This window comes from Ananas comosus, linkage group 15 (assembly GCF_001540865.1).
Source record: "Ananas comosus cultivar F153 linkage group 15, ASM154086v1, whole genome shotgun sequence".
Classification (NCBI taxonomy): Eukaryota; Viridiplantae; Streptophyta; class Magnoliopsida; order Poales; family Bromeliaceae; genus Ananas; species Ananas comosus.
The window spans coordinates 4,278,005-4,295,130 of record NC_033635.1 but is presented as its reverse complement, the minus strand read 5'-3'; the positions used below and the strand labels follow the sequence as shown (position 1 = coordinate 4,295,130).

Here is a 17,126-nt window from a genome sequence, read left to right as displayed (position 1 = left end):
AGAATTTACAAACTACTAATGTCGCGAAGTGAAAAGTGTGAGGATCAAAATGTAAAGTTTCAGGACAAGTAATGCAACTTTACACATTTCTCCCTCCTCGGACTCCGTGCTCGTCGTTTTGAGGAGATGACGCAATGTGCAACAGCGGAGTAGCAACATGCGAGAGAATGACGGAAATGCCCTTCTGTTTCTAGTCCTCGGAACAGTGGCGCCATTTGTCGTCTTATTCTCAGATCCAGTTCACGAATTTTGAGGCAGTCTAAAATCCCCTCCTCTTTAATTATGCTTTTTAAAAAAAAAAAAATTATTTTTTGCAGCGTGACAGGTGCGGTGGTGGTGGTGGGCCCTCGTCCTTGGTTTGACCGTGAGCATTGCGCAAAAGATATAATGGGGGAGTTAAAAAAAAAAACATAAAATTTAAAAATAAAAATATACAAAACTTATGTAAACTGTAAATTTTTTTGATTCAATTTTTAAAACTTTAATTTACTATCCGAGTATTTAATTACTTAATTTGAATCAGTCAATAATATTTTAACTTTAAAATTTAAACTACTTGCTTATTATAATAAATTTATCATTGCACCGATTGTATGAAATATATTAATTAAATTTATAAAAATAAATAATAAATTTAAATTTTAAAATTAAACTACTGTTGAGTGACGCAAATCAAATAAATTAAAAAATTAAACAGTAGTATCACAAATTTAAAAGATTAAATAACTAACTTAACTATAATTTAAATAAATTCTGTATAATTTTATCAAATTGAAATTATTAACAGGAGAACAAACAAAAAAAAAAAAAGAAGAAGAGGGGCTAGATTTTAAACTACTTTTTCCCAGAAGAGACATTGTTGCATTTGTAAAGACTCAATAGCACTAGAAAACATTGTACTTTTGGACTCTTTTTTTAAAAAAAAATTATAGGTCTCTTTTGCATAAAAAATTAAATTAATTTTACAATTTTACAAATTAATTTATTTCTTTGAAATTTTATAGAATCGATCCCTTTCTTTTATGAACCTTACTAAATAAATCGCCTATACAAAATACATATAAAATATACATTAAAATTTTTTATTTTTTTATATTGTTTTTATTAAACTACTATACTATTTATACTTTTGTTATACTATTTATATCTTCATTACTCTGTTTAAAGAGGTATTGCATAGACCAAGGATTTAAGTGTCGTGGCACGGGGTCGTGCCGGAAACTTATCGGCACGGTACGTGCCGAGCCGTGCCGATGCGTGCCGGTCAAAAAAATTCTTATGTACTGACACATAATAGCATGAAATATTTATTTTCTTTAACAACAAAATATTCTAACCATTTATTATATCTTTTTATAACGTCTTTGAACTTTATTGAGAAAATTACTTACTAATTTAAAGAATAGAGAGTTTTGAGCTGTACCATCAGTACGGGGTCTATATCGTGTCGATATCTTGTTAGCACAGTACGGCACGGTAAATACGGCCCGTGCCGACAGGCATTTAAAATCTTAGCGTAGACTATTTTTTATTACTGTGTTTAGTTTTTAAATATTCATAAATTTATTTTCTAAAAAAAATATTTTACACGAGAATAACCAAAAAGTGTCAATACAAAAAATCGAAAAACTCCAATATTACACAATATTGAAATTTTAAATTATAAACTATAATGCACCATTTAAAAATAGTGTTAATTTTCTAAGCACCCTTCGCTAACCCTAAATTAGATAAATATCCCTATATCAAAAATATCTTTTTAATTTCATAAAAATATCTAAATTACTCTTATTAATTAATTCTGTTTAAAATTTGGCCGTCTGGTTTCGTTTGATTCGGAGTTAAGTAAGAACTTGTTATTTCAGAAATTAAATTAAGTTTAGAATTAAGCCTGAAATAGACCAATTTTGTATTTGGATGATAAGCATTTGGATAAATAAAATAGAATAAAAAGAATAGTAAATACCTATAAATAAAAAACAACTTTATATTTGAATTTAAATATTTAAATTTTATAATTAAAATTTTAAATTTAAATATATAACTTTAAAAATTAAAAAATTAAAATAAAAATTAATTTTTTAAATCTCAAATTCTAAAATTGAAAATTCTAAATTTTAAATTTAAGATTAAATTTAAATTTTAAAAATATCAAAAATCAAGTTTTAAATTTAAAATTTTAAAATAATAATTTTAAATTTTCAATTAATAATTTAAAATTATATGTCTCAATTTTAAGCTTACAAACAAAAATTTAAAAATTAAATTTAAATTTAAAAATTAAATTTTATATTAAAAAATTGAATTAGGGTGAGATTACTTTAATGCAACCCCAATTCCATTAACCCCACCCCCCAAAAGTTATCCCGGAATAAAAAATTGAAGTTGTCATTTTTTGTTATTTTTCAGAGAGAAAGGAAGACTCAAACATATGGTATTTTTCATTCATTACTTTTTGACCCAACGAAACAAATTTAGACTCTTTTTTTTCAACCAAACAAATGCGGCTAGAAAACTTTTTTTTTTTTTTTTTTCTATAAACCAATAACTATAAAATGTAAAAAAAAAATTTATGATTTCACGAATTACAGAAAACTAAATTTTATGATTTTACGTAGGACCAAACACCCCTAAGAAAAATACCATGAGCTCCAAAGGCCTGGAGACTCCCGACATTCACCCCTGATCCAACATAACCCTTCCCCTTCATTACATACACAATGTACATTTTCGCCACACAATTACATTTTCTTTCCCAACAGAATATTATGCTATGTTCTTGGAAAAGAGAGAGAGAGAGAGAGAGAGAGAGAGAGAGAGTTAACATTTGTGGGGCTTTATATATGCAGGTGTGCATGCTAACTCCAATTGCCCATAGAATATTAGGTATTGATTTCAAGGATAGAACTGGGAAGTTTCGTTGAGTTGTTCATCTCGAGAAACTAACTATTACCTCAAGATCAACAGCATATTCAGTATGCTTTCATGCACGCTTATTTGCTCAGGAAAAAAAAATCACCTGTGCATAGGAAGAAGCTGTTACCAAAAAATGGCACCGATCAAATCTAAGCAAATATACAAAAGTTGACTGGAATGAGTAAGAGAGAGGATTTCACCGTGCGAGCTGTAAAGATGGATGAATTAAGAAACGCTCTCTAGTTTCTTTGTCGGACCGTGGATGGTCCTCTCAGAGCAGACGACTCGAGATATAACTAAGAATGAGCTTCCAATCATTCGTCATTTCGTGGTCTCAATGGAAGGGAACACCCACCACCGTACAGGGGGTGGTGGTCCTTGTTCCAGAATCTCTTTGTTGGGGATTAAAAGGACCTGCAGGAAATGGAGTATTACATAAGAATACATTATCAGTGCATATCACTCAACATAAGTCAAGCGAGTAGACAACAATGATGATATAACTTAAATAGAACACAGCAACTCAAGCAAGAAACAGAAGTAGACCCGCAACTTCCATGCAGAGAACATCAAAGCCAAGGCTCTCAGTGCAAGCAGAAACAAAGTTCTTTCTAACATTAGGAACAAAGTAAACAAAAATATGCAACAGTGCAGTCTGTATATAAGAAAAAGCAGTCTCTTGATACTAAAATTAGTCCCCGAGCATCCACACTGGGAAGCTTTATATCATAATCCTATAATAGTAACAAAGCTGCAAACAAAATGTGCTGAAAATAAAGAATATTAAATAATGCGGAGTGAGGATGGAGAATGGAAATACGAAAACAAATGCACGAAAAGATCAAAGTATTTGAACAAAATACACATTCGAAAGAGATGTATTCATCGCAGAGAGTTTTGTATAGCGAGCTACTAATGGAATGCCTCCACAGTAAGGGGGCATTACAAGCTCTACCATCATTCGTTTCGGCCTCCTACGAATCAGATGTACATCAAAAACAAGCTCACCTGGCATTATGAAGAACAATCAAGAACAAGAAAAAAAGATTTCCAGATATTTTAATCGGAAGGCACTATCAATTGCTACTGTCGGGCTTTTAATTAGTTATGAGGACAACTCAAACATCGAGATGATGACTTGGGGAAAAAAAAAATGAGCAAACAAACCCAAACCCTAAAGCCACCAACGTCACTTTGTTCATTGTCTGAACAAGGTGACCTTACAGCGAAACTCAGATTTGGATAATGCCGTGTAAGGGTATATAGGGTCCTAAGATACCCATACCCAACAACCTCGTACGGCTTGGATTTAAACTGTGACAAGCATCAATGTATGCGTTCAAGAATTCCCTTCCAAGGCCATTCCTAAGCCTCAAATCAGATAGAAAGAACACCAAAATTTTGAAATATTTCACTGCTAAGGTTCCACCATAGAAAGAAGTAAGAAGTTGGCCAACACCAAAATTTTGAAATATTTCACTGCTAAGGTTCGACCATAGAAAGAAGTAAGAAGTTGCCCTGCTTCAAGAGTTGGACCGCTTCATATATGAGTAATAAAGCTGCAAAAATATAACCGCCACAATAAAGAAAGAGAAATACTGCAAAATGAGTGCATAAAATGAAAATAAAAACAGAACAGGAACAATGAGGAAAAGTATCAAAACATGTGAACAAAATGCACAGTCAAAAGAGATGTATTGATTTGAGAGACTCATGTATGGAGAGATACTAATGGAACGCCTCCATAGAAAATGGCGGTGTTACCAGCGAAACTACCATTGTTAGTTTTGGCCTCCTATGAATCAGATGAACACCCAGAACAAGCTCACCTGGGATTATGAAGGCACAATCAAAAATATGATCAAAAAGAAGTTTTGTAGTTGGACCGCTTCCTATACAAGTAATAAAGCTACAAAAATATATCTGCCACAATAAAGAAAGAAAAATATTGCAAAATGAGTGTATAAAATGAAAATAAAAACAAGAACAAGAACAATGAGGAAAAGTATCAAAACATGTAAACAAAATGCACATTCAAAAGACACGTATTGATTTAGGCGACTCATGTATGGAGAGATACTAATGGAACGCCTCCATAGAAAATGGGGGTGTTACCAGCGAAACTACCATCGTTATTTTCGGCCTCCTATGAATCAGATGAACACCCAGAACAAGCTCACCTGGGATTATGAAAGCACAATAAAAAATATGGTAAAAAAGATGTTTTGCATATTACAATCGGAAGTAGGGATGCAAGTGGCGGGTTCGTGGAGCTCCTGTCCCGATCAGCCCAGAATGTGGAAGTGAGGGCCAAAAATAAAGAAAAAATTATCTGCCCCATTTCCAACCGTCTGCTAAGAAAATGGAGCGGGAGGCAGGAGACCCTCTTAATCCGCCAAAAATCCGCTCCACTCCCGCCCCGCCCCGCCCCGCCCCGCCCCGAATGAAGCGTTACGTGAGGGCAAAAATATAAAAAACCAACTCCATATCGGCCCCAACCCGCCAAGAAAACGGCAGGGGTGGTAGGAGACCCCTCCCACCCCCAGATCCGCCCCGTTTGCATCCCTAACTGGAAGCTAGCATCTATAGCTGCAAAAGGGCTTTTGACCAGTTGACGGCATGGAGATAATGACCTTGAAAGGAAGAATGAGAAGGCAAACCCTAATCCTGACACTCATTGTCCGGGCGATATGGCCATATAGCTTTGTAGACTATTCATAATTCAAAAATCAGATGGAATTAACACCCTCATTGCTAGCATACCTCTTAAAACAGTAACACAAAGCTACAAAAATACACACCATTATAAATAAAAAGAAATAATGTGAAATGTGAATCGAAATTAGAAATAAGTACACGAACAGAAGAATGTAGAAAATTAGTAAAGCATTCAGACAGAAAGCACACTCAAAACAGTGGTCTTGATTGAAAGAGTTATGTGTGGCAAGCTACTAATGAAGCGCCTCCAGGGAAACAGGGGCGTTACCAGCAAAGCTCCCATCATGGGTTTCAGCCTCCCACGAATCACATAAACACTTCAACCACATTCACCTGGGATTATGAAGGCATGGACAAGAAGTAAATGAAGATTTCCAAAACCAAGAATAGGAAATGACCATCTATAACCACTAAAGGGCTTTGTGAAGAATACGACTTGGAAACAAGGAATAACCAGAATGAGACAGGAAAATTGAAATAAGAATACAAAAAGAAAATAGCGCGAAAATATCGAAGTATTTGAACAGAATGCGCATTCAAAAAGAGAGGTAATGAAGAAAGTTATGTATGGAAAGCTACTAATGGAATGCCCCCTATAGGAAAAGAGGGTGTTACCAGCGAAACTACCATCATTAGTTTCGGCCTCCTATGAATCAGATGAACACCCAGAACAAGCTCACCTGGGATTATGAAGGCACAATCAAAACCAGATAAAAAAGATTTTTTACATATTAGAATCGAAAGTTCCAACCCTTTGTCACTGAAGGGTTGGCGAGTTGATCGCATAGAGGTGACGACTAGGAAAGGAAGAACTAAAAGGCAAAGCGATGTAGCCCGAAAGTGTCACGCCCCGGGGTCCCTTTTCAGTTTAAAACAAAGCGGAAAAGCGTCTGAATTTTTTTTTGAAAACCTGACCCCAGAGTATGCCAGATCCGCCACAAATACAGGGAATCCACTGTTCACACGGACAGAGTCTCCCCTGTATTTGCACGGCGTCGATCCAATACACAGTACAACCAGGATACAACCACAACCAGATGAATATAAAAATAACTATACATTCATACATCCACCATTCACATCACAGTTTTACATTCAAGGTTTAAACAGAAATCCACAAAAATCTTTTGAAAACTGTTTTTTACACAGAAACCTTTATTCTTTTAAAAAAACACTACCACGAGGGGTAGAAACCTTTTATTTTACAAAATCCAGAAATCCACATTTTCAAATGTAAATAAATACTGAACCACATAAACCAACTAAACTATTCATGCAGCCAAAATAAGAAGGGTAAGAAAGTAGACCGATAACCTGGGTCGGAAGCTCTATCGACCACTACGAACGTACCTCACGTCTCGTCCCAAAACTCAACGCCAGCAATACCTGAAAAACAGTGGGGGAGGTGAGAACATGTAAACATGTCTCCCCTCCCAGTGGGTACCGCAAGCCGAAGAAGGCGAGGAGTACTCACCGGATCAGGAAGAGATAAACAACAGTATGGGTAAGTAAAATACAGTATCAACGATAATGAACGAATGAGATATATATATGAAAGCACAACTGCCGCTACTGTAATGTACAACTGCAAGCATACAAGGATATCAAAACTATAGTAGCAAGACAACTGTAAAGAAAGAAATAGAAGTATATATGCAACAACCGCTACTATAGCTATATGCGTCAACCGGACGAGAAGTCCAAACGTACCCAATCTAAACCGCCGTGTCGGTCTAAGGACCTCAGGCAAAAGCCACTATCTGCTCACACCTGGCATGTAACCCTAGCACAAGAGAACACCGCTGGGCTCACGGGTCGGATGTACGACCACTTTTCCGGAAAAGAACACCCTCCTGCAGGGGATCAACCCGCTGGTGTACGTGAAATGCACTCGAGCTGTGGCGATCAATGCGGATATGATCAATAGCCAACCGTCGGCAATCAGCCGACAATCACTGCCCCTCTGGGCATACCGACCGTGTAGGTCATCAAGTAACAACGTGAACCGACCGAGATAGGTCAATGTACGGAAAGTAACGAACGACCAAACAGGTCACCGATGCAAATAGGAGAACCGACCAACCAGGTCACAAGTGTAGTATACACGAATGTCGTCTACCCTACCCCTATACAGGATACTACACATAGAACAACTAGGCAGAGTAAATAAAGATGGTATGTAGATACTGCTCGATGTCAACTAAAAGTACGAACGCAAGACCCGACCGATAGGTCACAGGAGTGTATTCGATATAGTCCAGAACTACCGTCAGCACCAGCTGACAATCCTACCCCTCAGGGTACACCGACCTCAAGGTCATCGAACGACAGAAGTCAAGAAATAGACCAACTCACTACATAATGCAACAACCGACCAACCAGGTCAACAGATATAAGATAAAAGCACCGATCAACTAGGTCACCGAAACGAAGTACGAGAACCGACCAATCAGGTCACCGGGATCACGTATGGATAAACTACTCTACTCCTACACATGATACTAAGCAAGGAAACATATGAGTAGAGTATAATAAAAACAACGGGGATGCAAGCTCAATACTATATATCAAGATATATATATATGCCAGATAATAACGAGAGAACAGAGGTAAGAAACCATCACCGAGCGTGCACCACTGTACCGACGTCGGATCGAAGTACCCACCTGTACAAGTCTGGATCAGATCTCACGACGGCGGGGAACAGAGCGACCGGACCTACAAAGGGTCCACACGATCAGAAGGAAACCCTAATGTCAGCAACTAAAATAAAATCCCCAGACAAGGAACCACGGAAATCGGTTTCCCAAGACCGATTGCCGAATCACACCGGATGTCCCAAATATCGCACCGGGGCTTCGCCGGGGTCCACTGATCGTCCCGGAACTCCCCAACTCCAACTGGGAGTCAACCGCTGCCACTAATACTCAATAATAACCCACATTGGCAGCAAACACCACACTTCGCCTCGGAACAAACATCGTTGACTAAACGTCTCGAACCGGGTTCCCGAAAGTGTCGTTTTTGACACCGGGACCCACCAGTCGCTCACCCGTCGTTTCCGAACACCCGAAACGACACGGGTGACCTGCCAAGAAGGCTTAGCGACATCACAACAGATCCCGAGGCACCGTCGGATAAAAAACCGAACTAAGATCGCGTTCCGTCGACGGATTTCGCCGTGAAACGCCCCAAACAAGGCTTTTCGATCTCCGCAGTGGCTTGGGGCCTTGGACGATTAGTCCAGAGGTTACCCTCAGCGTTAACACGCTGTCCACAGCGACCGAGTCGAAGTTATAAGCAAGAAAGCACAACATGAACCTTAAAATCTATCACTTTTAGTGGCATTTTCGACAAGTTTTTATGGCCACGAATCCTTGCGGAATAAGAGGTTGCTGGGTCAACGTTCGCCACCCGACTAATAGATTTTCAGGTGAACGGAGACCATGCTCACATTCGGAGCCAATCGGGCGACGTGCCGCGTGCTGGCACACAATGCGACGCGAGAGGTCAAGCGAGAGAGCAGCGCGCCACTCGAGTGAGATCGGCGTTGGCTCCGCGCAACCAAGGCTTCTCATGACGGCTCGCGGAAGTGGAGCACGGATGTTCAGCACCGACCTAAGGATCATGTGCTCACTTCCCGAGTCAAACAAGACCATTCGGAATAGCGGAAAAGTTACCGGAAGTGGGAATATAGCAGTGCTGGAATGCTAAATGACACTCACAGTGAGGGGGGAGCTAGGTTTGCCGCCCGCGGCGAGACGGGCGGTCCGCCGCGAGATGGAAGCAGTCGGTCGAGAGGTCGGGAGGTGCTAGGTACCCGCCGGCGGCGGGAGCAACCGTGGCAGGGCCGAGGAGATCCGCACCCTCCACCCCACTCTTCTCGGGTTCGACGTCCCGGCAGCGCGGCGGCGGGCCGCAGGAGTCCGGGGCGGCGACGAACCGGCGGAGGAAGCCGAGGGGAGGTGGTGGCTCCCACCACAGGCGGTGCCACATAGCTGGATTGGAGGGAAGCCCAGCCTCGGCCCGCACCAAAGTCTGAGGAGGCAGCTCAGGAGCTTCAAGGCGCGACCAGGCGTGGCTCGGGTAACCCGGAACCACGCCGCGAGCTCGCCGACAGCAAAGGGACGGCGGGGCAGCCGCGCCTGCGAGCGGATGCGGCGCGCGCATGCAAGATCGGCACCAGGCTCGCCTGGGTGATCGCAGGTGCGCGCAGGAGCTTGGGCGGCTCCGGCGCGTGCGCTGACCGTGGGGCCGGCGCGGAGGTCCCCGGGGCTCGGGGGAGGGCGGCCCGGCCGATCTAGGCAGCGGCAGCGCAACAGAGAGGGAAGCCAGCACGGCTCAGCCCGATCATGGCTCAGCTCGCCATAAAAGCCAGCAAGCACCGCTTGGCGACTGGTGGGGGAGGCTGAACGGGGTCGGCCGCAGCCAATAAGATGAAGGCCCGACGCGAGTGATGTCCCCAGGTGGTCACTGCCAGTGAAAGAGGCAGCAAGATGGAGAGGGAGGTGGAGGAAGAGGCAAACGCGGCTTTTCCGCGGCCGAGCAGTCGCACGCGGCGGCCGGCATTCGCACGCCTGGAGCGGCCCGGAGCGGCGAGCACGGCTAGTAAGAGCCTGCTGAAGCTACCTGGGCATAGCTGGAAGATAGGTTGGCCGAAACTAGGGTTCGTGCATAGAAACCTTCTTAAGCCTATTATATCACCATATGCCACTTTGCACCAAAGTCCTGCCGACTGGTTATTTCCTAAACCAGTTCCATTCACATCGCGAGTAAATCTGCGTGTAGCGCACCTCCAGTTGATCTCTGCGATTCGGTAATTAAAATTATAAAATTCGCTGACTCTTTGCGAAATTCACCAGTTTTCAATCCACCGAACTCCCTCGATCAACGCGCGATCTCCGCAGATCCGTCCGTCAGATTTGCGAACGGATTGCACCAGTGCGATCAGCACCTCGGAGACAACAAAGCTACACTTTCGATTCATCTCGATCGACCACGGATTCACAACAAAATCCAACCTTCTTCCAATAGAAGGAAACATACACACAAATACATATAAAACATGTATTTTTGGATTTTATCGAAATCCGTGCGTCAAACTCAAAATCCATCAGCGTCATTAGTTCCAGAACAGCTGAACCGGTAGAAACGAGCTATTGGACTGATATGAACGGAGTCCGATACGCACCAGAAGCCAACTCTACTCCGTGGCTTCTCCGGAAAACCGGAGTTACTATTCACTTAAGTGAAAACTAAAAATCGCGTATCTTCTCCATTTTAGCTCATTTTCGTCCGAAACTTGACGAGTGCTTATGTAATTAAATTACACACATAAACATCATCAACAGAGAGTTTAGTTGCACTGTCAAAAAAAATCTCAGTCCTTACAGAAAGTATTATAACTAAAATAAAACAATAATAATCTGGATTTAATTGTTCCTACACGAACCGCCATCAATTGAAGAAGAAATCACAAAATTACTGAAAGACAACCTAGGGCATGTTTGTTTGGGAGGAAGTTGGGTGGAAGTGCAGAGGGGGGGAAGTCGTTTTCGCCATAAACGATCACTTCCGTTGTTTGGTTCGCCGTAAAAAAGTTACGGTCAAAACCCAAGTTAACCTAAAACAGCGTACTTGACTTCGCCCATCGTGGGCCGAAATCAATTACGGTGAGGGGAGGAGAAGAAAAAATAATAAAATAATATAATAGGTAAAGATAGTTACATTTAAATATATTTAATTATGGTACTAATTACTCTTTTATTCAGTTGGCATATTTAAAATATGATAAAATTTGATTAATTAAGTTTTAATATTTTCTTTATTTAGTTTGTACAATTAAATATGATAGAAATTGATTAATTAAGTATTAATAATTTTTTACTTTATAATTTTATTGTTGTATTACTATAATTTATGTATAAAAAAAATACCTATATTATTTTTATTTATTAAATTATTTATTATTTATATATAAATTATAATTTTACATCATACACTTCCTATCAAACAAACAGCAGAACTAATGAAACTTCACCTCCACAACTACGAAACAAACAACAGGGAAAAAATAATTTTTACCGAACTTCACTTCAACCCAAAGTTCACTTCAACCCAAAATTCAGTTTCGGTGAAACAAACATGTCCCTAGCGTGTGCTCAGAGCCCCCAAAATTAAAAAATTTCATCGTCAAACTCTGCCGAGCTATAAATATTTCACCTCCCAAAAGAGGAATGATTCAAAACTGTTTTGAATAAGAGAAGAAATCATTTTCAAGAGACAACAGTTAACAAAGTTCAGTGATCGATCTGAATTCTGCAGCAATACAGAAGATGAATAACAACACAGCAGCAGATCAGAAAAAGCAGGAAAATTTAGCAACAACAGCCACCAAATAGAGGCAAAGACGGAGAACATAAGGCATAATGGAGCGGGAAAAAGAAGGGCAAATGCCCAATTCGGTGACTAAAGAGAGAAGAAAAGGCGCCAATCCAAGCACAGAGGAAAGAGAGTAGACAGAAACAACCACAGGAGTAATGATTTTCATTACCAAATTTCCAGAATAACTCTAATCATGGATCACTACATTGCCCTATACATAAAAGCACTGAATTGACCTACAAGTTTTGATTCAAAACCTTTCCTGACCAATGTAGTAACATAATAAGATTCTTTTTACACCAAATAAGCCACATTGGACATCAATGGACACAGGATCCTAGGATCCAAGCCATCTTAAAGGGTCTCACTTAAGCCTAATGGAGTTCAAGTATGACATCTAAAAATTACACTCAAAATATGGACAAGTTCATCTGGAAGTTCTTCAAAAACAAATAATTGATCTAGGACAAGATAAAGAAAAATACAGCAGGGTAGGCTCCAGAAAGTGAAAAAGAGTCGACCTAATTTTCAGCTGCATCTCGGCCAAATTAATTTCTGCAGAGCGCAAAATTCCGTACCTAGGAGCACCAGTTATTTGTCTTTTTCAGAAAATACAGTGAATCTTGAAAACGTAGTGGTTCATTTCCCCAAGAGATCCATCCAGCCGTCAATTCTCTAGCAAAAAGTTCAATGCATTTTGCAGGCTTGGGGCCTGGTATATGTTCCAATAGTAATTCTTTAGATGGTTAAGGGCTGAAACAAGGAACACTACTACAGCTAGACTATATAAAAAACTTTTGAATATATACGCTGCTTCAAACAAGAGAGAGTGAACTGGTCTGGAGGGTAAAGAGACAAAGAAGTTTGCGCTAGATAGAAAGAAATGAAATTTTCCCCTCTAAAAACAAAGCTAATTTTAATGAAAAATACAAATATGTTTGGATTGCTGAACTAGCATATTCTTACTCTAGATTAATAGCTTTTTGCAAAAGACTGCTTGATCAAAAAGTGTAAGTTTCTAAGAAATAATTTTGTGCAAATATGAGGACCATTGATATGAACCTAAAGTTCAAGGTCCTCATGTTCTATGTGGACCAAATCACAGTTGGGCTGATACAGCAAGGGATCTTTTCCAGCCATTGTGCACTTAGTTGATGCATGGCCACAAATGTTCTAGGGAGATACTGAGAGGTTATGCAATTATATTTCTTACAACAAGTAAAGCCATTATAGGAGGATACTTTCTAATGGAGGCTTCCTTGAGTGAGCACCCGGAACACTTATGATGACTTGGCTGCTTTTTAAGTACTTAAATTTTTCTGTGCATTGGAAATCAACATCCTGGGGAGAAAAAAAGAAGAAAAAAACTCTGCCTGAGTAAAGAAAATCCAAGTAGAAAGCCAAATGTATATGCCATAAATTGATCATAACGACTAAAACTCACCACATTAATGTAACCTATGAGGAAGCATTCATATGGTCTGTGATGAAACAAGTCCAAATCACAAATCAAAGAACCATCTGGTTTAACCTACATCATGTTTGATATCAACATTAGATTTTCACCAACCATATTGGAAAATCATAAGTAGCTCAATAACATTTTCTGCTGCCTAGGGGAAAGAAAAAAAAGCAGTGGAATCCAATAAGAGCACAGCATCATCTTACCTTTAGCCAGTAAAAGGGAGTGACATCTGTCACCCCCCAACCAGGAAGCAGTTCTTTCTCAACAAACATGCGCAACTTCTCCCGATTAGTCATCCACAACACCACAAGGGCACCATCCTCGTGAGCAAGTTCTTTAACAGGCAGATTAAAAAAATACCTGTTAGGTAATGTTGGGTACCTGTAACAAGGATTTTTCACAACACTCACACTTTTAAATATTGCATAACAAAAGTAAGGAATGATGCAATGTGAAAAATAGAATGTCAGAGGTAACATATAGTCTTCGAAGCTGCTAGAGAAAACTTATGTGGCTAGCCAATAACCATAGCCAAACAGCACACAAAAGTTGTGTTCTCATTTTTGGCATTGGACAAGCATAAGTGCTCCAAGATAACAGTAACTATTTTGTAACTTGTGGACTTAAAAGTGTTTTGACATTTCAACTAAAAATTGTCATAGTAGTTTGGAATGGAAAAAATACATTTGTTTTCATTTAAGCCCTTTTTTAAGCTTAGCGTGGATATCTGAATCCTTTTGGAACAGCTATTGATGTTCATCAGTACCATGATCATCCAAATACTTGAGCACGAATCAAATCAAAGGCTAATTGACCAACCTTAAAAGAAAAGGCTGTCGCTAACAGTAGTTTTATACTGGCATAGGAGGAAGAGGAGGAGGAGGAGGAGAATTCTATATTGGAGGTTCAAAAAGGTCTCTGTGGAATTCAAAGAACTGTGAAATTCTGCAAATTGAACCGACTGAAGTAGGCATTCAATAGATTGCTTCTTAAAATCTATGGGCTTCGCCAACTTAACAGTAAGAACTTTTAATTTCCTGAACTTGTTGAAAAATCAGCAATGGAAGATTAGAACTACTGTTGGCTAATAACTCAATGCATTGGACAAATCAGCACAACATTACTCCATGTGCCAAGTTACCAGGAGATGCATAAGAAAACTCACGCTGCTTTCTGATGAACACTTCCATTCTCCCATGGGGGATCAATTACTATTAAATTAAACCCTTGACTAGACTGAGCTGAAGGGAAAGAAAGGGGCAAGATCCATAAATAAATAGAAGAAAAACTTATTTGGTACTTTTTAGCAAGAAATCTAAATCTCAGAATAATTCCAAATGAGCTTAAACTTACCAGGAACGAGATCACGAATTTGTCTCAAGTCAGACTTCCATGTCATTTGTCATAACGTTCAACATTTAAAAATAAAAAAACCAAGTAAGAAATCATAAAGTAATCGTAAATTTAACAGAATCTTTGTGAATGCTACAAAAAGTTGGATCCTAAAAGTGTTTTGGGCAAATTCTACCAAAAGTTAGAAAGGAAAAGTATTTAGGAGTAGATTACTGCAAGTAATTAAACAGAAAACAAGATCTTCATACCATGTGGAAGGAGCTTCTGCGAGGTAAAATATAGCAGCAATTTTGAAATTCAGCTTCTACATCATCATTTGTTTCATTACCGATTAGATTATTAAATAATGAAACAACTGCCCTTCCAACATCATGCCGAGGCCTAGAACCTAGCATTAAATAATGATTAGAATGTTGCTGAAATAAAGTAAAGCATAGAGAACCCCATATAATGCCATTCATATAAATTCAAGGATCCAAGATCAGCACATGTAATACAAACATATCTCTGCATAGGCAAGTTGTATTACACTTTAATTGGATTTTTCTCATTATTCGAGGCGAGGATTTTGTTAAATTAATCATTAATTACACACTTCAACAGCTAAAAAGTGATCAGAACCATCAAATTGAACAAAACCATTGCTCGATTTCATTAAAAAGATCGAAATTTCAGGGCTCGACAATCCAAAAGTTAAAGTTGAGAGGCACTCTATTTCAAAGAAGAAAAAAAAGTTGAGGGGGTCTCCATACATTTCTACCAAATTCATAACTAGACAGTTAGGAACAACACAACCAGTGCCAACTAAAATTAAACCTAATGATTTCATGCCCTTCCACCCAAGAACTTCAAATCCACCCAGAAATCAGCCAAATACCTTAATTTTTACCTTGATCAACCTCGTTCGACGCTCGGAGACCGAGGGTGATCTCACAAAAAGGCGCTTTCCAGTGGTTTCCGAGCTCAACAAAATTCTTCTCAGCAGCTCTTTCTCCACCATGAGAGGACCCCTCACCTCCCATTACCTGGGGAAGAAGCCCCAACAGATCGGCTGCTGCAAGAAGCGCTTTGTGCGCGCTCAGCAACAAAGCCCTAGCTTCCTATCGTCATCATCGATCAATAAGAGACAGGAAAAAGAGACAACGAGCACCAGAAAACATAAAAATCTACGAAGCAATAACCTGATGACGCTTCTCCGCGACGCGTTCCCGCTCATTGAGATCGTGGTGCGGCTTCGGCTTCCGCTTCCGCTTCTTGGGAACGGCTTCTGCTGGAAAAGCGCTTTTGGGAGGAGCGAAGCTGCGGGAGTAGTAATCGGAGGGGGAGAGGGCGAAGCGGGAGTAGGACTCGTTGAGGACTCGGACGGGATCGATGAAGACGACGTTGGATCCATCCAAGCGGTAGATGCCCGTCTCCATGAAAGATTTGAGCTCCTCGGAGAGCTCCGCCGCCATTGTTGCCTCTTCTCTGTTGCAAGAGGAGTGCGCAACGGTGGGGTTTCGAGTTAGGTCACAGTTTCTAAGACCTAACGTTTAAATTTTTTTGGAAAAAATGCACAAAGATCCCTAAACGTTACACGTTTCGTAATGAGCCGCCCCTAAACTGTAGGCTTCCTTTAGTTCCGATATAAGCAATAATTGTTTATTCCAGAGATATGTATAAGTTCAGATATAAATCTGGAGATAGATTAATTTGCGTTTAGATGAAAATTTAGTTATTTTTCAAAATAAAAAAAATAGTGTTTGAATAGATAAAATATAATAAGAAGGATAGTGGATAGTTATAAATAGAAAATAATAATATTATCCCTTATATTATATTTAAATTTAAATTTTTAAATTTTATATTTAAATTTTTAAATTGAAATATATAACTTTTAAATTTTTAAATTTTTAAATTTAAATTTAAAAGTTGTATATCTCATTTACTTCTATTTTTTTCCTTTCTAATATAACACTCATATGTTCCTTCGTTATTTCAAAATACCCCTACAGTTATCATATGTTAAGTTAACTTGGATTAAACGTGAGTTAAATATCTATTAGAGTTAAAAAAATCAAAATGCCTCTTTTGCCCTATAAGGGCCCGTTTGGTTCGAGTTATGTAATATTACAAAGTATCTCGACATATCCAGGTATTTTGAATTTCGACGTGAGATTACTACTGATGCTACATTAGCGCGTTTGGTTTAATACAGTAATATAATACTAGATTACAATGTTTATAGCATTAATACGTTTGGTTCAATTTATAAAATTTAGTAATCCTAACATAAAAGTATAGTTTTTTC

At 39.2% G+C, this 17,126-nt stretch overlaps 1 protein-coding gene across 11 annotated transcripts; it reads right to left on the bottom strand.

Moving 5' to 3' along the window:
- Window positions 2,552-16,358, bottom strand: LOC109721574 (methyltransferase-like protein 2). 11 transcript variants are annotated; one of them, XM_020249245.1, is made up of 12 exons: window positions 16,018-16,356; window positions 15,726-15,936; window positions 15,085-15,224; window positions 14,837-14,870; window positions 14,649-14,724; window positions 13,687-13,864; window positions 13,463-13,549; window positions 13,260-13,359; window positions 12,597-12,754; window positions 5,903-5,967; window positions 3,117-3,330; window positions 2,552-3,019 (listed from the first exon to the last, which is right to left on the bottom strand). In XM_020249245.1, exons 1-9 carry the CDS (start codon window positions 16,288-16,290, stop codon window positions 12,597-12,599), a joined length of 1,257 nt encoding a protein of 418 aa, XP_020104834.1. In that variant the 5' UTR covers window positions 16,291-16,356; the 3' UTR covers window positions 2,552-3,019; window positions 3,117-3,330; window positions 5,903-5,967. The 11 variants fall into 11 exon arrangements, with proteins under 11 accessions (XP_020104834.1, XP_020104832.1, XP_020104833.1 ...); XM_020249243.1 differs by lacking the exon at window positions 5,903-5,967 and having other exon boundaries at window positions 12,540-12,754; window positions 16,018-16,355; XM_020249244.1 differs by lacking the exon at window positions 5,903-5,967 and having other exon boundaries at window positions 16,018-16,355.

Coding starts and splice junctions, on each gene's coding strand:
- LOC109721574 (XM_020249245.1), bottom strand. CDS start 16,290: ATGGCGGCGGAGCTCTCCGAGGAGCTCAAATCTTTCATGGAGACGGGC. Junction 14,871..15,084: donor GCAGAAGCTCCTTCCACATG/GTATGAAGATCT, acceptor ATGACATGGAAG/TCTGACTTGAGACAAATTCG. Junction 13,865..14,648: donor AGTGTTCATCAGAAAGCAGC/GTGAGTTTTCTT, acceptor TCCTTGTTACAG/GTACCCAACATTACCTAACA.